Below are 25128 nucleotides of genomic sequence, written 5' to 3'. Positions count from 1 at the left end.
CTAGGCGGCGTCAGCTGATCCCTAATAGCATGCCACGGCCGTGACGCCGCACAGTCTGAAGAAGCAGGAAGGAGGTGAGTGAGAGGCGATGATATGCACTGCGCATGCCCATGGATCCCTGGCCCGCAGTGGGACTACATTAGATGACACTGCAAGGTTGGATCTCGGGCAGCTTGGACGCACAGGCACTGCCAGCCTGACACCTACATGATGTCAGAAGACGGGCACCGCTAACTGTGCATGGCCAAGGGATAACATTACAGTGCGGGCTCCGTGACAGAACCAAACAACGTTGAGGAGGTGGTGCCCGGCACCAAGGGGGTTGGAATGACGGCTGTGCTGTGTCACATTACAAAGGAAAGTCCCACTTCCGGGATGGTTTGACGGTGTGAGGGGACACATTATATGAGTGTGTACTTCAGCGTTTGCAAGGAGCATAATTTTCGGAGCCACCATTTTCCATGTGCAGTATTACTGCTGTACAAGATGGCTCTTTCAGCAACAAATGCCTGGGGGGGGGGGGGGGTTAAAGGTTCCCTTTCAACTTGCTCCACTGCAGGCTTCGGCCTACACTCTGCTCCTCTTTGATTCCCTGGGTTTCAACACTGTCAGTTGCCACCTGGAAGTGTTGTCTACACAGAAAAAAACACTAGGTGATGTGTCAGTGGGGTTCAGCACCGCCAGCTGTTCCCCTGCTGTGTAGTCGGCAACGTGTCCAGCACAAGCCACGCTGGCACAACAGAACAAAAGCTGCCACCAGTGCAGGCTTCGGCCTACACTCTGCTCCTCTCCTCCTCCTGCTGACCCTGGGCTCAAACACCGCTAGTTTTTGCCCGGAAGTGCTAGCTGCACAGAGAAAAACACCAGCCAATGTGTTAGTGGGGTTCAGCAACGCCAGCTGTTCCCCTGCTGTGTAGCCGGCAACGTGACCTGCAAACGCCATGCAGGCACAGGAACTGAAATTAAAAGGGAACCTGGCCCCACCCCCCCAGGTGTTTCTATGTATAACAGCCACCTAGTACAGCAGTACTGCTGCATTTGTACAAGGTGGCTGACTTTTTCTCCTTGCCCACGTGGAACTCAACACGTACAAAATGTGTCTCATTGAGACCATTCCACTGTCCCTGAGGTGTGACTTTCCTTTGTAATGATACGCAGCACCCCCCTTGGTAGCGTTTCCCGTCTTTTGTCATCATGGTTAGCTGGCTGCGCCTGTGCATCCGCCCTGCTAGAAACAACGCCCCTCGTTGTCATATTTATTTTGTCAGCGAGGGTGTGGTTTATGGGCACGAGCAGTGCATATGTTCGCCTGTCTTAACTCATCTCCTTCCGCCTTCTTCAGACTGTGCGGCCTCCTGGCCGTGGTAGGCGATAAGGGATCAGCTGAGGCCGCCCAGTCTGGAGCAGGTGTAAGGACATGTGTAAGCGGCAAACCTATTTACTGCACAAGGCCACGAATCCCAGCCACGCAGTGTGATTTTTTGAAAACACACTGTGGGTCTGGGATTCATGTCCATCGCTAACCGCAACGGCCGACATGAAATGAGGTCAGAAGACAGGAAGCGCTCACAGCGCATGGCCAAGGGATCACAATAGCGCAGACTCCTGTACAGCAAATAACAACGCTCAGGAATCTGCGCCCAGTACCTAGGTGCAAATTTTGACACCTGTGCTGCGTCTCGTTAAAAAGACAAGTCACGCCTCCACAACTGTTTGACAGTATAATGGGGTAAATAGTGTACGTGTTTTAGTCAGCGTGTGCAAGGAGCAAAACAAATAGAGCAACCTTTTACTTGTGCAGCATTAATGCTGCACAAGGTGTGGCTCTTGTACCTTGCAACACCTGAGGGGGGGGTTAAAGGTAACCTTTGAAATTGGTTCAACTAGGCTTCGGCCTACACTCTGCTCCTCTACTCCTCCTGCTGACCCTGGGCTCAAACACCGCTAGTTTTTGCCCGGAAATGCTAGCTGCACAGAGAAAAACACCAGCCAATGTGTTAGTGGGGTTCAGCACCGCCTGCTGTTCCCCCGCTGTGTAGCCGGCATCGTGTCCAGCACAAGCCACGCTGGCACAACCGACCAAAAGCTGCCACCAGTGCAGGCTTCGGCCTACACTTTGCTCCTCTCCTCCTCCTCCTGCTGACCCTGGGCTCTAACACCGCTAGTTTTTGCCCGGACATGCAATCTGCACAGAGAAAAACACCAGTCAATGTGTCAGTGGGGTTCAGCAACGCCAGCTGTTCCCCTGCTGTGTAGCTTGCAACGTGACCTGCAAACGCCACGCAGGCACATGAACTGAAATTGAAGGGAGCCTGCCCCCCACCCACAGGTGTTTCTATGTATATCAGCCACCTTGTACAGCAGTACTGCTGCATTTGTACAAGGTGGCTGACTTTTTCTCCTTGCCCACGTGGAACTCAACACGTACAAAATGTGTCTCATTAGAGACCATTACAATGTCCCTGAGGTGTGACTTTCCTTTGTAATGACACGCAGCACCACCCTTGTTAGCGCTGCCCGTCTTTTGACATCATTGGTTAGCTGGCTGCGCCTGTGCATCTCCCCTGCTCGAAACAACGGCCCTCGGTGTCTTATTTTTTTGGACAGCGAGGGTGTGATTGATGGGCATGTGCAGTGCATATGTTTGCCTGTGTTCACTCATCTCCTTCCGCCTTCTTCAGACTGGGTGTCCTCATGGCCGCGGCAGGCGATAAGGGATCAGATGAGGCCGCCCAGTCTGAAGCAGGTGTAAGGACATGTGTGAGCGGCAAACATATTTAGTGCACCAGGGCACGAATCCCAGCACCGCAGTGTGATTTTTTAAAAACACACTGTGGGTCTGGGATTCATGTCCATCGCTAACCGCAACGGCCGACATGAAATGAGGTCAGAAGACAGGAAGCGCTCACAGCGCATGGCCAAGGGATCACAATAGCGCAGACTCCTGTACAGCAAATAACAACGCTCAGGAATCTGCGCCCAGTACCTAGGTGCAAATTTTGACACCTGTGCTGCGTCTCGTTAAAAAGACAAGTCACGCCTCCACAACTGTTTGACAGTATAATGGGGTAAATAGTGTACGTGTTTTAGTCAGCGTGTGCAAGGAGCAAAACAAATAGAGCAACCTTTTACTTGTGCAGCATTAATGCTGCACAAGGTGTGGCTCTTGTACCTTGCAACACCTGAGGGGGGGGTTAAAGGTAACCTTTGAAATTGGTTCAACTAGGCTTCGGCCTACACTCTGCTCCTCTACTCCTGCTGACCCTGGGCTCAAACACCGCTAGTTTTTGCCCGGAAATGCTAGCTGCACAGAGAAAAACACCAGCCAATGTGTTAGTGGGGTTCAGCACCGCCAGCTGTTCCCCTGCTGTGTAGTTGTAGTCGGCAACGTGTCCAGCACAAGCCACGCTGGCACAACAGAACAAAAGCTGCCACCAGTGCAGGCTTCGGCCTACACTTTGCTCCTCTCCTCCTCCTGCTGACCCTGGGCTCAAACAACGCCAGTTTCTGCCCGGACATGCTAGCTGCACAGAGAAAAACACCAGCCAATGTGTTAGTGGGGTTCAGCACCGCCTGCTGTTCCCCCGCTGTGTAGCCGGCATCGTGTCCAGCACAAGCCACGCTGGCACAACCGACCAAAAGCTGCCACCAGTGCAGGCTTCGGCCTACACTTTGCTCCTCTCCTCCTCCTCCTGCTGACCCTGGGCTCTAACACCGCTAGTTTTTGCCCGGACATGCAATCTGCACAGAGAAAAACACCAGTCAATGTGTCAGTGGGGTTCAGCAACGCCAGCTGTTCCCCTGCTGTGTAGCTTGCAACGTGACCTGCAAACGCCACGCAGGCACATGAACTGAAATTGAAGGGAGCCTGCCCCCCACCCCCCCAGGTGTTTCTATGTATAACAGCCACCTTGTACAGCAGTACTGCTGCATTTGTACAAGGTGGCTGACTTTTTCTCCTTGCACACGTGGAACTCAACAAGTACAAAATGTGTCTCATTACAGACCATTACAATGTCCCTGAGGTGTGACTTTCCTTTTTAATGACACGCAGCACCCCCATTGTTAGCGCTGCCCGTCTCCTGACATCATTGGTTGGCTGGCTGTGCCTGTGCGTCCCCCCTGCCCGACACAACGCCCCCCGTTGTCTCATATATTTTGACTGCGAGGGTGTGATTGATGGGCACGAGCAGTGCATATGTTCCCCTGTTTTCACTCCCCTCCTTCCGCCTTCTTCTGACTGTGCGGCCTCATGGCCGCGGCATGCGATAAGGGATCAGCTGAGGCCGCCCAGTCTGAAGCAGGTGTAAGGACATGTGTGAGCGGCGAACATATTTACTGCACAAGGCCACGAATCCCAGCACCGCAGTGTGACTTTAGGAAAAGCCACTGTGGGTCTGGGATTTATGGCCATCGTTAACCGCACCGGCCAACATGAAATGAGGTCATGAGACGGCCTGCACTAACAGGGTATTGCCAAGGGATAACACAAGAGCGCAGTTTCCTGTACTGCAAATAACAACGGTAAGGAATCTGCGCACAGCACCTAGGTGTAAATTTGTACACCTGTGCTGCGTCTCCTTAAAAAGACTAGTAGTCACGCCTCCACTACTGTTTGACAGTATAATGGGCTAAATAGTGTACGTGTTTAATTCAGCGTGTGCAAGGAGCAAAATTAAATAGAGCAACCTTTGACTTGTGCATCATTAATGCTGTTCAAGGTGTGGCTCTTGTACCTTGCAACACCTGAGGGGGGGGTTAAAGGTAACCTTTGAAATTGGTTCAACTAGGCTTCGGCCTACACTCTGCTCCTCTACTCCTCCTGCTGACCCTGGGCTCAAACACCGCTAGTTTTTGCCCGGAAATGCTAGCTGCACAGAGAAAAACACCAGCCAATGTGTTAGTGGGGTTCAGCACCGCCAGCTGTTCCCCTGCTGTGTAGTCGGCAACGTGTCCAGCACAAGCCACGCTGGCACAACAGAACAAAAGCTGCCACCAGTGCAGGCTTCGGCCTACACTTTGCTCCTCTCCTCCTCCTGCTGACCCTGGGCTCAAACAACGCCAGTTTCTGCCCGGACATGCTAGCTGCACAGAGAAAAACACCAGCCAATGTGTTAGTGGGGTTCAGCACCGCCTGCTGTTCCCCTGCTGTGCAGCTTGCAACGTGACCTGCAAACGCCACGCAGGCACATGAACTGAAATTGAAGGGAGCCTGGCCCCCACCCCCAGGTGTTTCTATGTATAACAGCCACCTTGTACAGCAGTACTGCTGCATTTGTACAAGGTGGCTGATGTTTTCTCCTTGCCCACGTGGAACTCAACACGTACAAAATGTGTCTCTTTGAGACCATTCCACTGTCCCTGAGGTGTGACTTTCCTTTCTAATGATACGCAGCACCCCCCTTGGTAGCGCTTCCCGTCTTCTGACATCATTGGTTGGCTACTTGCGCCTGTTCGTCCGCCCTGCCTGAATAAAATGCTCCTCGTTGTCTTAATTATTTTGACTGCGAGGGTGTGATTGATGGGCACGAGCAATGCATATCTTCGCCTGTCTTAACTCATCTCCTTCCGCCTTCTTCAGACTGTGCAGCCTCATGGCCGCGGCATGCGAGAAGGGATCAGCAGAGGCCGCCCAGTCTGAAGCAGGTGTAAGGACGTGTGTGAGCGGCCAAAATATTTACTGCTCAAGGCCACGAATCCCAGCACCGCAGTGTGGCTTTATGAAAAGACACTGTGGGTCTGGGATTTATGGCCATCGTTAACCGCACCGGCCAACATGAAATGAGGTCATAAGATGGGCAGCGCTAACAGGGCATTGCCAAGGGATAACACAAGAGCGCAGACTCCTGTACAGCAAATAACAACGCTCAGGAAGCTGCGCCAAGCACCAAGGCGTTATTTTGGACACCTGTGCTGCGTCTCATCAAAAAACCAAGTCACGCATCCACTACAGTTTGACTGTAGAATGGGGTAAATTGTGTATGTCTTTCATTCAGCGTGTGCAAGTAGACAAATTAATAGAGCAACCTTTCACTTGTGCAGCATTAATACTGCACAAGGTGTGTCTCTTGTACTTTGTAACACCTGAGGGGGGGGTTAAAGGTTTCCTTTGAAATTGGTTCAACTAGGCTTCGGCCTACACTCTGCTCCTCTCCTCCTCCTCCTGCTTCAACACGGGCTCTAACATCGCTAGTTTTTGCCCGCAAGTGCTAGCTGCACAGATAAAAACACACGCCATTGTGTTAGTGGGGTTCAGCAACGCCAGCTGTTCCCCCAGTGTGTAGCCGGCAAAGTGTCCTGCAAACGCAACGCAGACACAAAGCTGCCTCCAGTGCAGGCTTCGGCCTACACTCATCTCCCCCTGCTTACCCTTTGCTCCAACACCGCTAGTTGGGGCTCTAGGAAGACAATCTTTAATAGGCAAGGCAACGCATCCGGGTTCCAGCACCGCCAGCTGGTTCTCGGCAGTGTTCTTGTCACAGGTACTCCCTCGTGCCAAGCCTGGTTTCAGCACCGTCAGCTGTTTCCGGGTTGTGTCAACTTCACTGAGACGCCTATGCTTGCCCCGTCGTGGGGCGGTCGAGTTAGCCAACTCCAGGGTGCCTCCAGTTTAGGAGCTTCCTATGTGGGCTGCGTGAACTGGTAGTCAAGGCTGGTTCTGTAGTGCCAGTAGGCCCAGCTCCCCCTGTAGGACTGTTGGGGTTCGGTAACTGCGGCTGCCTCGCGGCCTAGCTGTTCTCTCCTCTCCTGTGGGCCTTGGGGTCCACCACCTGGTTCCAGCACCGTCAGCTGGTTCCGGGCCGAGCCTTTGGCTTAGGTGCCTCCTCCTGGGTATCCGTGTTCCGCCAACGCCAGGCGGTCCTTGGTAGTGCTTTTAAGCGCGGGCACCTACAGCTTAGCAACCGGGTTCCAGCACCGTCAGCTGGTCCTCGGTCGTGCCATTGGCTCTTGCACACTGGGGCAACGCATCCGGGTTCCAGCACCGCCAGCTGGTTCTCGGCAGTGTTCTTGTCACAGGTACTCCCTCGTGCCAAGCCTGGTTTCAGCACCGTCAGCTGTTTCCGGGTTGTGTCAACTTCACTGAGACGCCTATGCTTGCCCCGTCGTGGGGCGGTCGAGTTAGCCAACTCCAGGGTGCCTCCAGTTTAGGAGCTTCCTATGTGGGCTGCGTGAACTGGTAGTCAAGGCTGGTTCTGTAGTGCCAGTAGGCCCAGCTCCCCCTGTAGGACTGTTGGGGTTCGGTAACTGCGGCTGCCTCGCGGCCTAGCTGTTCTCTCCTCTCCTGTGGGCCTTGGGGTCCACCACCTGGTTCCAGCACCGTCAGCTGGTTCCGGGCCGAGCCTTTGGCTTAGGTGCCTCCTCCTGGGTATCCGAGTTCCGCCAACGCCAGGCGGTCCTTGGTAGTGCTTTTAAGCGCGGGCACCTACAGCTTAGCAACCGGGTTCCAGCACCGTCAGCTGGTCCTCGGTCGTGCCATTGGCTCTTGCACACTGGGGCAACGCATCCGGGTTCCAGCACCGCCAGCTGGTTCTCGGCAGTGTTCTTGTCACAGGTACTCCCTCGTGCCAAGCCTGGTTTCAGCACCGTCAGCTGTTTCCGGGTTGTGTCAACTTCACTGAGACGCCTATGCTTGCCCCGTCGTGGGGCGGTCGAGTTAGCCAACTCCAGGGTGCCTCCAGTTTAGGAGCTTCCTATGTGGGCTGCGTGAACTGGTAGTCAAGGCTGGTTCTGTAGTGCCAGTAGGCCCAGCTCCCCCTGTAGGACTGTTGGGGTTCGGTAACTGCGGCTGCCTCGCGGCCTAGCTGTTCTCTCCTCTCCTGTGGGCCTTGGGGTCCACCACCTGGTTCCAGCACCGTCAGCTGGTTCCGGGCCGAGCCTTTGGCTTAGGTGCCTCCTCCTGGGTATCCGAGTTCCGCCAACGCCAGGCGGTCCTTGGTAGTGCTTTTAAGCGCGGGCACCTACAGCTTAGCAACCGGGTTCCAGCACCGTCAGCTGGTCCTCGGTCGTGCCATTGGCTCTTGCACACTGGGGCAACGCATCCGGGTTCCAGCACCGCCAGCTGGTTCTCGGCAGTGTTCTTGTCACAGGTACTCCCTCGTGCCAAGCCTGGTTTCAGCACCGTCAGCTGTTTCCGGGTTGTGTCAACTTCACTGAGACGCCTATGCTTGCCCCGTCGTGGGGCGGTCGAGTTAGCCAACTCCAGGGTGCCTCCAGTTTAGGAGCTTCCTATGTGGGCTGCGTGAACTGGTAGTCAAGGCTGGTTCTGTAGTGCCAGTAGGCCCAGCTCCCCCTGTAGGACTGTTGGGGTTCGGTATCTGCGGCTGCCTCGCGGCCTAGCTGTTCTCTCCTCTCCTGTGGGCCTTGGGGTCCACCACCTGGTTCCAGCACCGTCAGCTGGTTCCGGGCCGAGCCTTTGGCTTAGGTGCCTCCTCCTGGGTATCCGAGTTCCGCCAACGCCAGGCGGTCCTTGGTAGTGCTTTTAAGCGCGGGCACCTACAGCTTAGTAACCGGGTTCCAGCACCGTCAGCTGGTCCTCGGTCGTGCCATTGGCTCTTGCACACTGGGGCAACGCATCCGGGTTCCAGCACCGCCAGCTGGTTCTCGGCAGTGTTCTTGTCACAGGTACTCCCTCGTGCCAAGCCTGGTTTCAGCACCGTCAGCTGTTTCCGGGTTGTGTCAACTTCACTGAGACGCCTATGCTTGCCCCGTCGTGGGGCGGTCGAGTTAGCCAACTCCAGGGTGCCTCCAGTTTAGGAGCTTCCTATGTGGGCTGCGTGAACTGGTAGTCAAGGCTGGTTCTGTAGTGCCAGTAGGCCCAGCTCCCCCTGTAGGACTGTTGGGGTTCGGTAACTGCGGCTGCCTCGCGGCCTAGCTGTTCTCTCCTCTCCTGTGGGCCTTGGGGTCCACCACCTGGTTCCAGCACCGTCAGCTGGTTCCGGGCCGAGCCTTTGGCTTAGGTGCCTCCTCCTGGGTATCCGTGTTCCGCCAACGCCAGGCGGTCCTTGGTAGTGCTTTTAAGCGCGGGCACCTACAGCTTAGCAACCGGGTTCCAGCACCGTCAGCTGGTCCTCGGTCGTGCCATTGGCTCTTGCACACTGGGGCAACGCATCCGGGTTCCAGCACCGCCAGCTGGTTCTCGGCAGTGTTCTTGTCACAGGTACTCCCTCGTGCCAAGCCTGGTTTCAGCACCGTCAGCTGTTTCCGGGTTGTGTCAACTTCACTGAGACGCCTATGCTTGCCCCGTCGTGGGGCGGTCGAGTTAGCCAACTCCAGGGTGCCTCCAGTTTAGGAGCTTCCTATGTGGGCTGCGTGAACTGGTAGTCAAGGCTGGTTCTGTAGTGCCAGTAGGCCCAGCTCCCCCTGTAGGACTGTTGGGGTTCGGTAACTGCGGCTGCCTCGCGGCCTAGCTGTTCTCTCCTCTCCTGTGGGCCTTGGGGTCCACCACCTGGTTCCAGCACCGTCAGCTGGTTCCGGGCCGAGCCTTTGGCTTAGGTGCCTCCTCCTGGGTATCCGAGTTCCGCCAACGCCAGGCGGTCCTTGGTAGTGCTTTTAAGCGCGGGCACCTACAGCTTAGTAACCGGGTTCCAGCACCGTCAGCTGGTCCTCGGTCGTGCCATTGGCTCTTGCACACTGGGGCAACGCATCCGGGTTCCAGCACCGCCAGCTGGTTCTCGGCAGTGTTCTTGTCACAGGTACTCCCTCGTGCCAAGCCTGGTTTCAGCACCGTCAGCTGTTTCCGGGTTGTGTCAACTTCACTGAGACGCCTATGCTTGCCCCGTCGTGGGGCGGTCGAGTTAGCCAACTCCAGGGTGCCTCCAGTTTAGGAGCTTCCTATGTGGGCTGCGTGAACTGGTAGTCAAGGCTGGTTCTGTAGTGCCAGTAGGCCCAGCTCCCCCTGTAGGACTGTTGGGGTTCGGTAACTGCGGCTGCCTCGCGGCCTAGCTGTTCTCTCCTCTCCTGTGGGCCTTGGGGTCCACCACCTGGTTCCAGCACCGTCAGCTGGTTCCGGGCCGAGCCTTTGGCTTAGGTGCCTCCTCCTGGGTATCCGAGTTCCGCCAACGCCAGGCGGTCCTTGGTAGTGCTTTTAAGCGCGGGCACCTACAGCTTAGCAACCGGGTTCCAGCACCGTCAGCTGGTCCTCGGTCGTGCCATTGGCTCTTGCACACTGGGGCAACGCATCCGGGTTCCAGCACCGCCAGCTGGTTCTCGGCAGTGTTCTTGTCACAGGTACTCCCTCGTGCCAAGCCTGGTTTCAGCACCGTCAGCTGTTTCCGGGTTGTGTCAACTTCACTGAGACGCCTATGCTTGCCCCGTCGTGGGGCGGTCGAGTTAGCCAACTCCAGGGTGCCTCCAGTTTAGGAGCTTCCTATGTGGGCTGCGTGAACTGGTAGTCAAGGCTGGTTCTGTAGTGCCAGTAGGCCCAGCTCCCCCTGTAGGACTGTTGGGGTTCGGTAACTGCGGCTGCCTCGCGGCCTAGCTGTTCTCTCCTCTCCTGTGGGCCTTGGGGTCCACCACCTGGTTCCAGCACCGTCAGCTGGTTCCGGGCCGAGCCTTTGGCTTAGGTGCCTCCTCCTGGGTATCCGAGTTCCGCCAACGCCAGGCGGTCCTTGGTAGTGCTTTTAAGCGCGGGCACCTACAGCTTAGCAACCGGGTTCCAGCACCGTCAGCTGGTCCTCGGTCGTGCCATTGGCTCTTGCACACTGGGGCAACGCATCCGGGTTCCAGCACCGCCAGCTGGTTCTCGGCAGTGTTCTTGTCACAGGTACTCCCTCGTGCCAAGCCTGGTTTCAGCACCGTCAGCTGTTTCCGGGTTGTGTCAACTTCACTGAGACGCCTATGCTTGCCCCGTCGTGGGGCGGTCGAGTTAGCCAACTCCAGGGTGCCTCCAGTTTAGGAGCTTCCTATGTGGGCTGCGTGAACTGGTAGTCAAGGCTGGTTCTGTAGTGCCAGTAGGCCCAGCTCCCCCTGTAGGACTGTTGGGGTTCGGTAACTGCGGCTGCCTCGCGGCCTAGCTGTTCTCTCCTCTCCTGTGGGCCTTGGGGTCCACCACCTGGTTCCAGCACCGTCAGCTGGTTCCGGGCCGAGCCTTTGGCTTAGGTGCCTCCTCCTGGGTATCCGAGTTCCGCCAACGCCAGGCGGTCCTTGGTAGTGCTTTTAAGCGCGGGCACCTACAGCTTAGTAACCGGGTTCCAGCACCGTCAGCTGGTCCTCGGTCGTGCCATTGGCTCTTGCACACTGGGGCAACGCATCCGGGTTCCAGCACCGCCAGCTGGTTCTCGGCAGTGTTCTTGTCACAGGTACTCCCTCGTGCCAAGCCTGGTTTCAGCACCGTCAGCTGTTTCCGGGTTGTGTCAACTTCACTGAGACGCCTATGCTTGCCCCGTCGTGGGGCGGTCGAGTTAGCCAACTCCAGGGTGCCTCCAGTTTAGGAGCTTCCTATGTGGGCTGCGTGAACTGGTAGTCAAGGCTGGTTCTGTAGTGCCAGTAGGCCCAGCTCCCCCTGTAGGACTGTTGGGGTTCGGTAACTGCGGCTGCCTCGCGGCCTAGCTGTTCTCTCCTCTCCTGTGGGCCTTGGGGTCCACCACCTGGTTCCAGCACCGTCAGCTGGTTCCGGGCCGAGCCTTTGGCTTAGGTGCCTCCTCCTGGGTATCCGTGTTCCGCCAACGCCAGGCGGTCCTTGGTAGTGCTTTTAAGCGCGGGCACCTACAGCTTAGCAACCGGGTTCCAGCACCGTCAGCTGGTCCTCGGTCGTGCCATTGGCTCTTGCACACTGGGGCAACGCATCCGGGTTCCAGCACCGCCAGCTGGTTCTCGGCAGTGTTCTTGTCACAGGTACTCCCTCGTGCCAAGCCTGGTTTCAGCACCGTCAGCTGTTTCCGGGTTGTGTCAACTTCACTGAGACGCCTATGCTTGCCCCGTCGTGGGGCGGTCGAGTTAGCCAACTCCAGGGTGCCTCCAGTTTAGGAGCTTCCTATGTGGGCTGCGTGAACTGGTAGTCAAGGCTGGTTCTGTAGTGCCAGTAGGCCCAGCTCCCCCTGTAGGACTGTTGGGGTTCGGTAACTGCGGCTGCCTCGCGGCCTAGCTGTTCTCTCCTCTCCTGTGGGCCTTGGGGTCCACCACCTGGTTCCAGCACCGTCAGCTGGTTCCGGGCCGAGCCTTTGGCTTAGGTGCCTCCTCCTGGGTATCCGTGTTCCGCCAACGCCAGGCGGTCCTTGGTAGTGCTTTTAAGCGCGGGCACCTACAGCTTAGCAACCGGGTTCCAGCACCGTCAGCTGGTCCTCGGTCGTGCCATTGGCTCTTGCACACTGGGGCAACACATCCGGGTTCCAGCACCGCCAGCTGGTTCTCGGCAGTGTTCTTGTCACAGGTACTCCCTCGTGCCAAGCCTGGTTTCAGCACCGTCAGCTGTTTCCGGGTTGTGTCAACTTCACTGAGACGCCTATGCTTGCCCCGTCGTGGGGCGGTCGAGTTAGCCAACTCCAGGGTGCCTCCAGTTTAGGAGCTTCCTATGTGGGCTGCGTGAACTGGTAGTCAAGGCTGGTTCTGTAGTGCCAGTAGGCCCAGCTCCCCCTGTAGGACTGTTGGGGTTCGGTAACTGCGGCTGCCTCGCGGCCTAGCTGTTCTCTCCTCTCCTGTGGGCCTTGGGGTCCACCACCTGGTTCCAGCACCGTCAGCTGGTTCTCGGCAGTGTCTTTTGCTCTTGTACCTTCTGCTCCCCATCCTGGTTCCAGTACCGTCAGCTGGTTCCGGGCAGAGCCTTTGGCTTAGGTGCCTCCTTCTGGGTATCCAAGTTCCACCAATGTCAGGTGGTCCTTGGTAGTGCTTTCAGGCACGGGTACCTCCTGCTTAGTAACCGGGTTCCAGTAACGTCAGCTGGTCCTTGGTAGTTCCATTGGCTCTTGGACATTCGGCTACCCATCCGGGTTCCAGTACCGTCAGCTGGTTCTCGGCAGTGTCTTTTGCTCTTGTACCTTCTGCTCCCCATCCTGGTTCCAGTAACGTCATCTGGTTCCGGGCAGAGCCTTTGGCTTAGGTGCCTCCTTCTGGGTATCCGAGTTCCGCCAACGTCAGGCGGTCCTTGGTAGTGCTTTTTAGCACGGGTACCTCCTGCTTAGTAACCGGGTTCCAGTAACGTCAGCTGGTCCTCGGTAGTTCCATAGGCTCTTGAACCTTCGGGTAGCCATCCGAGTTCCAGTTCCATCAGCTGGTTCTTGGCATTTTCTCAGCCTTCTTGTACCTTCTGCTACATTTCCAAGTTGAAGACCCTAACGTCGACAACCCGGAAGACCACCCCGATGACGACGACCCGGAAGACCACCCCGATGACGACGACGACGACGACGGCGGAGACGACGACGGCTGAGACGACGACGGCGGAGATGACGACACTGGAGACGAAGACCCTGGAGACGACAACATGGAAGACCGAGAAGCAGAAGAACAAGAGGCTGCAGAACAAAGAGCAGAAGAACATTAAGCATAAGACTTAATATCAGAGCAAAAGATATTATCTAAATTATATGCAGAAGAAGACTAAGCAGTGTATGGGGGTGAGTCCGTTCCTCCTCGTGGTGCCCCTGGATAAAGCCTGATGCTGCAGGCCAAACTGAACGCGGACAAATGTAACTTTTGTGACTGGCAGAACGGAAGGTGTAATCTTCCAACTTTTATAGATAACAACTACGGGAATGCCTGTCACAAATGAGAATATGATGAAGAAGTAGAATAGGAAGAATAATAACAGTGGAATAAAAAGAATATGTAGAATAGGAAGAATAATAATAGTTGAAGAAAATGAATATGAAGAATGTAATAAAAAAAAAAAATAGGTAGAAGATGAAGAAGAAGATGAATAAGGTGAAGAAGTTGATGTCAAGGATGCTGATGATGATGAAGATGAAAGTGTGGGAAAAGAAAAAAAAAAAAGAAAAAAAAGAAGGGGAAGGGCGTGGAATAGTGAAACATCAATATCTGACAAAATAAAAAAAATTTACATACTCAATATCTTTTTCAATCCGAACGTCTTTAAAAAAAAAAAAAAAAACATGCTATTCTATTTGATTGGACTAATCCTCATTGCCTTTAATGTCTCCGCCACCTCCCCCATACATCCTACATTATTCTTAGTTGTTTTCCTTCAGGTAGAATGAACCTACAAGGAAAGAAAGGGTTTATTTTAATTCCGATATTTTGGTCCCATTGACTTGCATTGGGATCGGGTATCGGTATCGGCGATATCCGATATTTTTTGAATATCGGCCGATCCAAACCGATACCGATACTTTCCGATATCGGAAGGTATCGCTCAACACTACTGGAGAGATTACAGCTCTGGAGCAATGTATTCTGCCGGAGACACCAGAAAAGAGCAGTGATTCCTCACTACAGGAGACGAAGAAATGCTCATGTCCCCTCATCTCCGGTGTCCTCACCTGTACCGAGCGCTGGCAGCCGCTGATCTCCGGTGTCCTGGCCTGCACCGGGCGCTGGCAGCCGCTGATCTCCGGTGTCCTCACCTGCACCGGGCGCTGGCAGCCGCTGATCTCCGGTGTCCTCACCTGCACCGGGTGCTGGCAGCCGCTGATCTCCGGTGTCCTCACCTGCACCGGGCGCTGGCAGCCGCTGATCTCCGGTGTCCTCACCTGCACCGGGCGCTGGCAGCCGCTGATCTCCGGTGTCCTCACCTGCACCGGGCGCTGGCAGCCGCTGATCTCCGGTGTCCTCACCTGTACCGGGCGCTGGCAGCCGCTGATCTCCGGTGTCCTCGCCTGCACCGGGCGCTGGCAGCCGGTGATATCCGGTGTCCTCGCCTGCACCGGGCGCTGGCAGCCGCTGATCTCCGGTGTCCTCGCCTGCACCGGGCGCTGGCAGCCGCTGATCTCCGGTGTCCTCACTTGTACCGGGCGCTGGCAGCCGCTGATCTCCGGTGTCCTCGCCTGCACCGGGCGCTGGCAGCCGCTGATCTCCGGTGTCCTCGCCTGCTCCGGGCGCTGGCAGCCGCTGATCTCCGGTGTCCTCGCCTGCTCCGGGCGCTGGCAGCCGGTGATATCCGGTGTCCACCTGCACCGGGCGCTGGCAGCCGGTGATATCCGGTGTCCTCGCCTGCACCGGGCGCTGGCAGCCGCTGATCTCCGGTGTCCTCGCCTGCTCCGGGCGCTGGCAGCCGCTGATCTCCGGTGTCCTCACTTGTACCGGGCGCTGGCAGCCGCTGATCTCCGGTGTCCTCACTTGTACCGGGCGCTGGCAGCCGCTGATCTCCGGTGTCCACCTGTACCGGGCGCTGGCAGCCGCTGATCTCCGGTGTCCACCTGCACCGGGCGCTGGCAGCCGCTGATCTCCGGTGTCCTCGCCTGCTCCGGGCGCTGGCAGCCGCTGATCTCCGGTGTCCTCGCCTGCTCCGGGCGCTGGCAGCCGTTGATCTCCGGTGTCCTCACCTGCACCGGCTCATGTTCCTCGGGCTCCTACAATCTCCTCTCCCGGTCACTGTTGGCTCTGGTGCAGACGCTGCTGGCGGTGCGGCTTTATTATCCCCCTTCTGTCCTATGATCACACAGGAGCACGGGGCCGTCTCTCCCTCCTCACACGAGCTGACTCCCATCTTCCTCATCTGCCCGGATTCTCCGCCTGCTCCATCAGTGACCGCGCTCCTGGGTCCTAGTGCCGCTAGTAAATATTTGCCGGTTACAAGAGGCTGTTAACTCTTTACCGGTCGGCGTCATTCCCATCAGTGATCGGGCGGATCTCTGCACTCGGTGATTTCCTCTGCCCTGACATTAACCCCTTCCTATAGTCCCAAATATAAACAGTGGCACTCAGAATATCTTCAGAATTTTGCCAAAGAAGTGGTTTCTTTATTTTCAACACCAACATAGCACAATTCACCGCAGTGTAGTAAGGTAACGTTTCACCCGCTGGGTCTTTTTCAAACCTTACTCCTAGTAAAGAAATAGGAAGAGGGCATGTTCCCAGGAGGCGCTGGAGCCCGTTAGGGGCTATTTGTGCTGCATCTGCGGTGATGTCACAATAACCTAACGGGGCTCCGGTGCCACTGCTTATATCGGGGACTAGATCTTGGTAGAAAACTTCCACGTTCAGTCAGCGCCACCATAAAAAGCTACAGTGCACGTCCTGCTCTACTATTAACCCCTTACTATCACGTGCCCCCCACACACTGGATATAGATATATACAGGACAGGACCCGCCACCGGTGTCTCCTTCCGGCCTCTCGGCGGCTCCTCGTCCTCCTCACATCGTACAATTCGCTTCCTGCCCGGTACAGATTGTGCTACAGATCCGTGTGGTGGTGACCGGTGCCGGGAATAGAAGGGACGAGCTCCCGCAGCAGTTTTATCTCCGCAGAGACCCAGTGAGGTGCAGCCCGGGAGGACTATGGGGAGATCTCGGGCCTCCTCCCGGCTCCTTCCTGCCTCCTCCGCCAGTGACGGCTACAGACATGTGTGGGAGATGTCCGGGAGGAGGAGGACACGGAGACAGCGCGCTCTGCTGTCCGGTAATGGGCGCTTATCCCGGGCAGGGAAGCACAAGGGGAGAGCGCAGCTTCTAGGGCTCAGACAAGAGGGGCGGGGCCTGTGTTCAGTGTCAGCCAATAGAAGCTCAGGAGGAGATAGCCAATCAGTGCGCAGTGTGACTGTACATATATGAGGCGCCTGCAGCTCCGTCCTCAGTGTTTTTCTTTCCAGGAGATTTTTCTGTCAGTTCTTGATCACACCATGGCAGAGACCGCGCCAGTTGCCGCTCCTCCTACCGCCGAACCGGCCGCCAAATCCAAGAAGCAGCCAAAGAAATCCGCTGCAGGAGGCGCCAAGAAGAGCAAGAAACCATCCGGTCCCAGCGTGTCCGAGCTGATCGTGAAAGCCGTGTCCGCCTCCAAGGAGCGCAGCGGGGTGTCCCTGGCTGCCCTGAAGAAGGCTCTGTCTGCCGGAGGGTACGATGTGGAGAAGAACAACAGCCGCCTGAAGCTGGCCGTCCGGGGTCTGGTCACCAAGGGCGCCCTCCTCCAGGTGAAGGGCAGCGGCGCCTCCGGCTCCTTCAAGCTGAACAAAATGCAAGACCCTAAAGACAAAGTGGCCAAGAAGAAGCCAGCAGCTGCGACCAAGCCCAAGAAACCCGCTGCTGCCAAGAAAGCCGCCAAATCTCCGAAAAAGCCCAAGAAGGCTCCGACCGCGGCCAAGAAGAGCCCGAAAAAGGCTAAGAATCCCGCAGCAGCTGCCAAGAAAGCAGCCAAGAGCCCCAAGAAGCCAAAAGCCGCTCCAAAGCCCAAGAAGGTGACGAAAAGTCCGGCTAAAAAGGCGGCCAAACCCGCCAAGAGTCCGGCTAAGAAGGCTGCTAAAGCCAAGAAGCCCGCGGCTAAGAAATAAGCTGCAGCCCCTGTTCTGTTACCACAAAGGCTCTTATAAGAGCCACCACCTCCTCCCCGCAGAGCTGTATGATCAGTGCCACCACCTCCTCCCCGCAGAGCTGTATGATCAGAGCCACCACCTCCTCCCCGCAGAGCTGTATGATCAGTGCCACCACCTCCCCGCAGAGCTGTATGATCAGAGCCACCACCTCCTCACCGCAGAGCTGTATGATCAGAGCCACCACCTCCCCGCAGAGCTGTATGATCAGAGCCACCACCTCCTCCCCGCAGAGCTGTATGATCAGTGCCACCACCTTCTCCCCGCAGAGCTGTATGATGATCAGTTCTTGTACTTTTAATGCTTTTAATATGACTGATGCTGGGCGTGGTCTCAGGATGGGAGGGGGGGTGATATGATTATAATGCGGGAGCTTCACTGTACAGCGCTATACACGGGGACATTTCAACGCAGATACATCAGATGCTCCAGTAGCGGCAAAAAAGGCGTGTGACCTGAGGACAGACGCTTCATAGAAGAGGCGGGGACTTCAGGGGGCGGAATTACTGTTCGGGAAGCGGAGCACACCAACACTTATTGGCTTCTTTTTTCATGAAATAACCAATGGAGCGCAGGGGGCGTTTTTCCCAGAGACCAATGAGGACGCGCACCGGAGCATAAATACCCTGCTCCCGCAGGTCCTCTCATCAGATCTCTTCTACACAGAACTATGGCCAGAACTAAGCAGACCGCCCGTAAATCCACCGGAGGGAAAGCTCCCCGCAAGCAGCTGGCCACTAAGGCCGCCAGGAAGAGCGCTCCCGCCACTGGTGGAGTGAAGAAGCCGCATCGTTACCGCCCAGGAACAGTCGCTCTCCGTGAGATCCGCCGCTACCAAAAATCCACCGAACTGCTGATCCGTAAGCTTCCCTTCCAGCGCATGGTGAGGGAGATCGCCCAGGACTTCAAGACCGATCTGCGCTTCCAGAGCTCGGCTGTCATGGCCCTGCAGGAGGCCAGCGAGGCTTATCTGGTGGGGCTGTTCGAGGACACCAACCTGTGCGCCATCCACGCCAAGAGGGTCACCATCATGCCCAAAGACATCCAGCTGGCCCGCCGGATCCGTGGGGAGAGAGCCTAGATCTGCCCCGGCTGCGACCACAACACAAAGGCTCTTTTCAGAGCCACCAAATCCTCCCACAAATGAGCCGAGTCCTGAACGGTTCCTTTTCTGCGCGTATTCTCCGTGTACGAAGCGCAGGCACGGTCGATCAGTAATAGACGGCGGCTGCTGCTTCCGATATTGTAGGTGGTCAGCGATATTCCAGTTTCCGCTCCGCGCATCCTCTATTCTCACCAAGTCCAAAAGTGTGCGATATCTATAACAACCGACGTTTTATAAGGACAGGGTAAAGTGTGAACAGTGCACTGCCCGGGTCTGTGGTGGTGGAGGCGCGGTTTCTGTACAGCGCAGACGGTCACCATAGGAGTAAAAGCAGTAAGTGATTGGTCGGTTCCTGAGCACGGTTCTTTAGGCTGATGTTTTGAGGTCATTTACCGATCCGCTGGTTGTATTGAAATTCCCGCTCAGTTGCTGCTCGCGCTCCTGAGGATCATAACCGATCACAATCTGCTGTGGCACGCGCTGGGTCCTAGTGCCGCCTCGTCAGTCTTGCGGCTTTAGGTTGTTCTCTTTTGTTCTGATCGGAGATCTCTGCGCTTAGTTTCTGTTAATAATCTTATTTGTCCCCCACATCGGTGATGACGCCTTTACGTGAATCTATTGTACCTGACACTGATCTGAGCAGATCCCTCCCCCGTGTGCTGCGATGGTCGCTACAGATCACATTTGTGGTGGGTGGGTCGTTATGTAATTATCGTATATCAGAGACAGAAGGGAGGAGCTAACTGCAAATTCAGTGTTAGAAATCTCGCCCCGGAAATGCGTCATCTCTGCGGTTCTCGCTCAGGGCCGCTCACGCGCTATATAAAGGAAGGCTCTGCTGCCGATCAGTCATCGTGTTCTGCTGATTACTGGAAGATGTCTGGTCGCGGTAAAGGAGGGAAAGGTCTCGGGAAGGGCGGCGCCAAGCGGCACAGGAAGGTTCTCCGGGATAACATCCAGGGCATCACCAAGCCTGCCATCCGTCGTCTCGCTCGCAGAGGAGGCGTCAAGCGCATCTCCGGCCTCATCTATGAGGAGACTCGCGGCGTCCTGAAAGTCTTCCTGGAGAACGTGATCCGTGACGCCGTCACCTACACCGAGCACGCCAAGAGGAAGACCGTCACCGCCATGGACGTGGTGTACGCGCTGAAGCGCCAGGGCCGCACTCTCTACGGCTTCGGAGGTTAATTGTTCTCTTCTGTCCTCACCCCAAAGGCTCTTATCAGAGCCGCCCACATCTTCTAAGAAAAAGCCATGACCTCTAATATGTGCCATCAGCGGCTGAACCAGAAGGGCGTCCGGATATACAGCGGTATATGGGGGCAACTACGGATAGAATATAGACCGCGCTATATACATTCCAGCACTGGACACTTACTGCTCTATACCGCTATATCACAGTATGCAGCACTATATGGGGGTACAAAGAGCTGTCTAGAAGGACACGTTTCTATATAGAGGTATTTATTTCTACATGGAAGGTTTACCGCTGTATTTGGGGATTACAGGGGGCATCTAGCGCTATATGGGGGTAGACGGAGCCGTAGGTGGAGTCCGACTGCTCACAGGAAATGTCCCTCATTAGTGTCTGATACTCCGCTGTGAGCTCTACATGTAGATAGCACGTCCCGGAGTATCGGGGGGACGGCGGCCTCTGCCGGTGATTCTCCACATCAGTGACGGCGGCCTCTCCCGGAGGACGATCCCGTGTGCGGCGGATCAGGAGGACAGGACTCCGCGCTGTAATCTCCACCGACCACTCAGGTCTCAGGTTATTTGGAGAATCATGAACTAAACCGAATCATGCTATACCAGATGAGTGAGATTCCAGAATATCAGATCTGGGGAGCAAAGGGTTAAATCCAGGCGCCACTGATCCCAGCGACTCGCTGAGAAGTGACAGATCAGTAGTGACGGCTCCGAGCTGTAGAGGAGCTCAGCCCCGGATCTCACCATCACCCTCCTCAGCCTTCACCTCTATGGCGCCACCTGCTGTTTGTCCCGTCGCTAGAGACCCGGGCTGTGCAGCCGCAGACACGGCGGGAAGACTGGAGAGGACACAGGAGCATGGACGTCGCTCGGTGTCGGGTCGGACGATCCGGTCTTGTATATTGATCCCCCGCTGGATCCCTGATTAGTGGCGCAGTATCCGCAGAAGCAGCGCTGGACATAGCGGAGCCGGTGCACGGACTGATCGGTGGCCGCATCCTTCTCGCTCTGTTACTGACGGTTCTCACCAGTTGTTTCTAGTTGGGGAAATGTCGCAGCGATCAGTCCTGGGCTCTGAACAGACAATCTGGTCAGCTGTGAGAGAGGGATCCGGGTGAGGAGCACAGGGGAGAGGCCGAGACCCGATCACTGCTCCTCTGCTTCTTGCAATAGGCGGCGCCTCCGATCACTTGCGACAGTGAGAACATCAGTGAGAGAATCGCACCGACCCGTTAGCAATAAAGTCACAACCGACAGCAAAGTTATCAGGTAGATCACAGGATCTCCTGCGATATAGGATCCTATATGGAAGAATGCAGCACTAAACGGGGTATACATCACCATGCATGGGTAACAACGATACATGGGGGATTCCAGCGCTATATGGAGGTATGAGGTACAACATGGTGTTTGTAGCACTATAAGGGGAGTATATAGCACATATGCACGGAGCGTGTACAGCGCTATATGCGATACACAGCATTATGTGTAAGGTATACAGTGCAATATGAGGGTATACATTGCTATATGGACAAACACCGCCGTATAAGGGGTACGCAGCGGTATATGGGGGTTTACTGCACAATCTGGGGGCACGGCCCATAGAGAGAGGATTCATTTATGGAATAACCAATGAACTGCAGAGGGCGGAGCTTCTGGTGTTGATCACCTGATTTTCTCCCCCAATAGCACAGCGATCTGACCTCAGTGCTCATTTGCATGGGCCGGGTATAAATTCTGCTGCTCTGGGACAATCAGGTCATTTCTATTCTCACTTGTGACAAGAGCTCTTTGCTTTCATTATGGCCGATCCCAAGTCTGCTCCAGCGCCCAAGAAGGGCTCCAAGAAAGCCGTGACCAAGACCCCGAAGAAGGACGGCAAGAAGCGGAGGAAGAGCAGGAAGGAGAGCTACGCCATCTACGTGTACAAGGTGCTGAAGCAGGTCCACCCCGACACCGGCATCTCCTCCAAGGCCATGGGCATCATGAACTCCTTCGTCAACGACATCTTCGAGCGCATCGCAGGGGAAGCCTCCCGCCTGGCTCACTACAACAAGCGCTCCACCATCACCTCCCGGGAGATCCAGACCGCCGTGCGCCTGCTGCTGCCCGGAGAGCTGGCCAAGCACGCCGTGTCCGAGGGCACCAAGGCCGTCACCAAGTACACCAGCGCCAAGTGATCGCTCCGTGCTCCGCTCCTCACCACAAAGGCTCTTCTAAGAGCCACCCACACCCTCACTATAAGAACCCCCCGCACCCTCACTATAAGAGCCCCCGCACCCTCACTATAAGAGCCGCCCACACCCTCACTATAAGAGCCCCCTACAGCCTCACTATAAGAGCCACCCACACCGTCACTATAAGAGCCACCCACACCCTCACTATAAGAGCCCCCCGCACCCTCACTATAAGAGCCGCCCACACCCTCACTATAAGAGCCACCCACACCCTCACTATAAGAGCCCCCAGCACCCTCACTATAAGAGCCGCCCACACCCTCACTATAAGAGCCCCCGCACCCTCACTATAAGAGCCCCCTCACTATAAGAGCCGCCCACACCCTCACTATAAGAGACACCCACACCCTCACTATAAGAGCCCCCCACACCCTCACTATAAGAGCCACCCACAGCCTCACTATAAGAGCCACCCGCACCCTCACTATAAGAGCCACCCTCACCCTCACTATAAGAGCCGCCCACACCCTCACTATGAGAGCCACCCGCACCCTCACTATAAGAGCCACCCGCACCCTCACTATAAGAGCCCCCCACACCCTCACTATGAGAGCCACCCGCACCCTCACTATAAGAGCCCCCGCACCCTCACTATAAGAGCCACCCTCACCCTCACTATAAGAGCCGCCCACACCCTCACTATAAGAGCCACCCACACCCTCACTATGAGAGCCACCCGCACCCTCACTATAAGAGCCCCCCACACCCTCACTATAAGAGCCCCCCACACCCTCACTATAAGAGCCCCCCACACCCTCACTATAAGAGCTGCGGCTGCTCCGGTGTCCTCTCCCGTCTCCCCGAGGTGTCTGCTCGCACCGCCCGGGGCTCTGCGCCTGGTGACGAGGGAGATGGTGAGAAACCCTCAGGAATAATCTGGGCATTTCGCAGTGAGTTGCTGTGAATTCAGGGACTTCTTATTTAACCCCTTGCTGCACAGATCTCGGAATTCTGGGGGATCATTCATTACTCTCCTTTCTCAGGTAACAGGAGCCATTTGTGGTCGGTGGAGTTACTTACACTGTAAAAAGTATCCAGATTAGGCTCTAGATCAGAGCCTAATCTGGATACTTTTTACAGTGTAAGTGACTCCATCACAGCACAAATGCGGTTTCTTCATATTGATCTATAAATATAACGCGGATTTCCAGGGGAACGGGCTGTACAGTAATATTCCCCTGATCAGATCCGTGTGGGGTGAATAGGGCAGCGAATATTCACAGGGAATGTGGCGGCATGAGGCAGCTGGATAGATGGACGTCCTGTGTACCGGGTACGGAGGCTCCTGTGTGATGACCACGTCCTGGACACTAATGTTTCGGATGGATGGCGCCTCTGAAGACTATCATAACCTCCCCAGAGTAATAATGGCGACCGATCCCCGTGTTTGGGGCAGACAGCTGGAAGGACAGGACCCGGTATTATCAGCGATCGCCGCTCCAGCAGAGGGGCCGGTAATAATCCGACGGACAAAGAGCAGAAATTGAGCGGGAAATTCAAAACCACCAACGGATCTGTAATCAGCCAATGAGCGAGAGACATCCGCAGGCGCCGACCAATCCCAGACATAGGAATATCCGCCTCCATTTAACTCCTTAGTGTCCGTGTGTGCTGACCCCCCCACTACACACTTGCTTTACAGAAGCGGCGACTTCCCCACCCGGGACCGGCAGCGTCACATCAGGCTCCGGGCAGAACACAGGAGACTTGTCTCAGTCGGCTGTGATAGGATCAGCGCGGACACCACAGGGGATCTGCACAGGATAATAAGCGGTGAGTGAGGAGCCTCCGCCTGTGCAGATGGAGCGGGGGAGAAGCACTGACAGGGATTAACCCCTCACCCGCCAGACTGTCATTGCAATTTATGGCTGATAGAAGACACAAGTCCAACAGGTGCAAACTACAAATCAACAGAATATTTCTGCATTTCCTTCTGCTCCAGGACAAATATCTGTTTTCACCCCTTATCTACTGTGTTCACAGCAAACGTTTTCTATTGGGTGAGAAACTCATTTGAGCAAGGAGCGGTAATAAGCCCCGCCCTCTGTAAGTCATTGGTGGTTCCTCAAGACTCTTCTCCATTGGCAGCTTCAGATCCGTCCAATGACAGGAGAGGAGGGCGGAGCAACGGACTATATAAGGCGACACAGCACAGTCTCTTCTCCACAAGATTTTCTATCTTCTGTTATTTTATCGCCATCATGTCTGGACGCGGCAAACAAGGAGGAAAGGTCCGTGCTAAGGCCAAGACCCGCTCATCCCGGGCAGGACTGCAGTTCCCGGTCGGCCGTGTGCACAGGCTTCTCCGCAAGGGCAACTACGCCGAGAGAGTCGGCGCCGGCGCTCCGGTCTATCTGGCCGCTGTGCTGGAGTATCTGACCGCGGAGATCCTGGAATTGGCCGGTAATGCCGCCCGGGACAACAAGAAGACCCGCATCATTCCCCGACACCTGCAGCTGGCGGTGCGCAATGACGAGGAGCTGAACAGGCTGCTGGGTGGGGTGACCATTGCCCAGGGGGGCGTCCTGCCCAACATCCAGGCCGTGCTGCTGCCCAAGAAGACCGAGAGCAGCAAGAAGAGCAAGTGAGCGACACTGACCCTGTATCATCCACACAACACAAAGGCTCTTCTAAGAGCCCCCACACCGTCACCACAAGAGCTGACGCCTCTTCTATGTGCAGTGTACACGGTCATAGTAACATAGTAACATAGTTAGTAAGGCCGAAAAAAGACATTTGTCCATCCAGTTCAGCCTATATTCCGTCATAATAAATCCCCAGATCTACGTCCTTTTACAGAACCTAATAATTGTATGATACAATATTGTTCTGCTCCAGGAAGACATCCAGGCCTCTCTTGAACCCCTCGACTGAGTTCGCCATCACCACCTCCTCAGGCAAGCAATTCCAGATTCTCACTGCCCTAACAGTAAAGAATCCTCTTCTATGTTGGTGGAAAAACCTTCTCTCCTCCAGGCGCAAAGAATGCCCCCTTGTGCCCGTCACCTTCCTTGGTATAAACAGATCCTCAGCGAGATATTTGTATTGTCCCCTTATATACTTATACATGGTTATTAGATCGCCCCTCAGTCGTCTTTTTTCTAGACTAAATAATCCTAATTTCGCTAATCTATCTGGGTATTGTAGTTCTCCCATCCC

General features: G+C 55.7%; 4 protein-coding genes across 4 annotated transcripts; all 4 read left to right on the top strand.

Moving 5' to 3' along the window:
• The first annotated feature begins 16690 nt into the window (after positions 1-16690).
• On the top strand, positions 16691-17379 carry LOC138641556 (histone H1B-like). Its single transcript, XM_069729020.1, has one exon. It carries the CDS (start codon positions 16732-16734, stop codon positions 17377-17379), a length of 648 nt encoding a protein of 215 aa, XP_069585121.1. The 5' UTR covers positions 16691-16731.
• A 709-nt stretch (positions 17380-18088) lies between these two features.
• Positions 18089-18499, top strand: LOC138643500 (histone H3-like). The gene has a single exon (XM_069732399.1). The coding sequence runs from the start codon at positions 18089-18091 to the stop codon at positions 18497-18499; it is 411 nt and encodes a 136-aa protein (XP_069588500.1).
• Positions 18500-19399: 900 nt separating this feature from the next.
• LOC138641555 (histone H4) lies at positions 19400-19758 on the top strand. Its single transcript, XM_069729019.1, has one exon. The coding sequence runs from the start codon at positions 19400-19402 to the stop codon at positions 19709-19711; it is 312 nt and encodes a 103-aa protein (XP_069585120.1). The 3' UTR covers positions 19712-19758.
• Positions 19759-24170: 4412 nt separating this feature from the next.
• LOC138641554 (histone H2A type 1-like) lies at positions 24171-24560 on the top strand. The gene has a single exon (XM_069729018.1). The coding sequence runs from the start codon at positions 24171-24173 to the stop codon at positions 24555-24557; it is 387 nt and encodes a 128-aa protein (XP_069585119.1). The 3' UTR covers positions 24558-24560.
• Positions 24561-25128: the final 568 nt, after the last annotated feature.

Source organism: Ranitomeya imitator, chromosome 6 (genome assembly GCF_032444005.1).
Source record: "Ranitomeya imitator isolate aRanImi1 chromosome 6, aRanImi1.pri, whole genome shotgun sequence".
NCBI lineage: Eukaryota > Metazoa > Chordata > Amphibia > Anura > Dendrobatidae > Ranitomeya > Ranitomeya imitator.
This window is presented reverse-complemented; position numbering and strand designations above follow the sequence as displayed.

What these genes read in the sequence shown, in the direction of transcription:
- LOC138641556 (XM_069729020.1), top strand. Translation starts at nt 16,732, where the DNA reads ATGGCAGAGACCGCGCCAGTTGCCGCTCCTCCTACCGCCGAACCGGCC.
- LOC138643500 (XM_069732399.1), top strand. Translation starts at nt 18,089, where the DNA reads ATGGCCAGAACTAAGCAGACCGCCCGTAAATCCACCGGAGGGAAAGCT.
- LOC138641555 (XM_069729019.1), top strand. Translation starts at nt 19,400, where the DNA reads ATGTCTGGTCGCGGTAAAGGAGGGAAAGGTCTCGGGAAGGGCGGCGCC.
- LOC138641554 (XM_069729018.1), top strand. Translation starts at nt 24,171, where the DNA reads ATGTCTGGACGCGGCAAACAAGGAGGAAAGGTCCGTGCTAAGGCCAAG.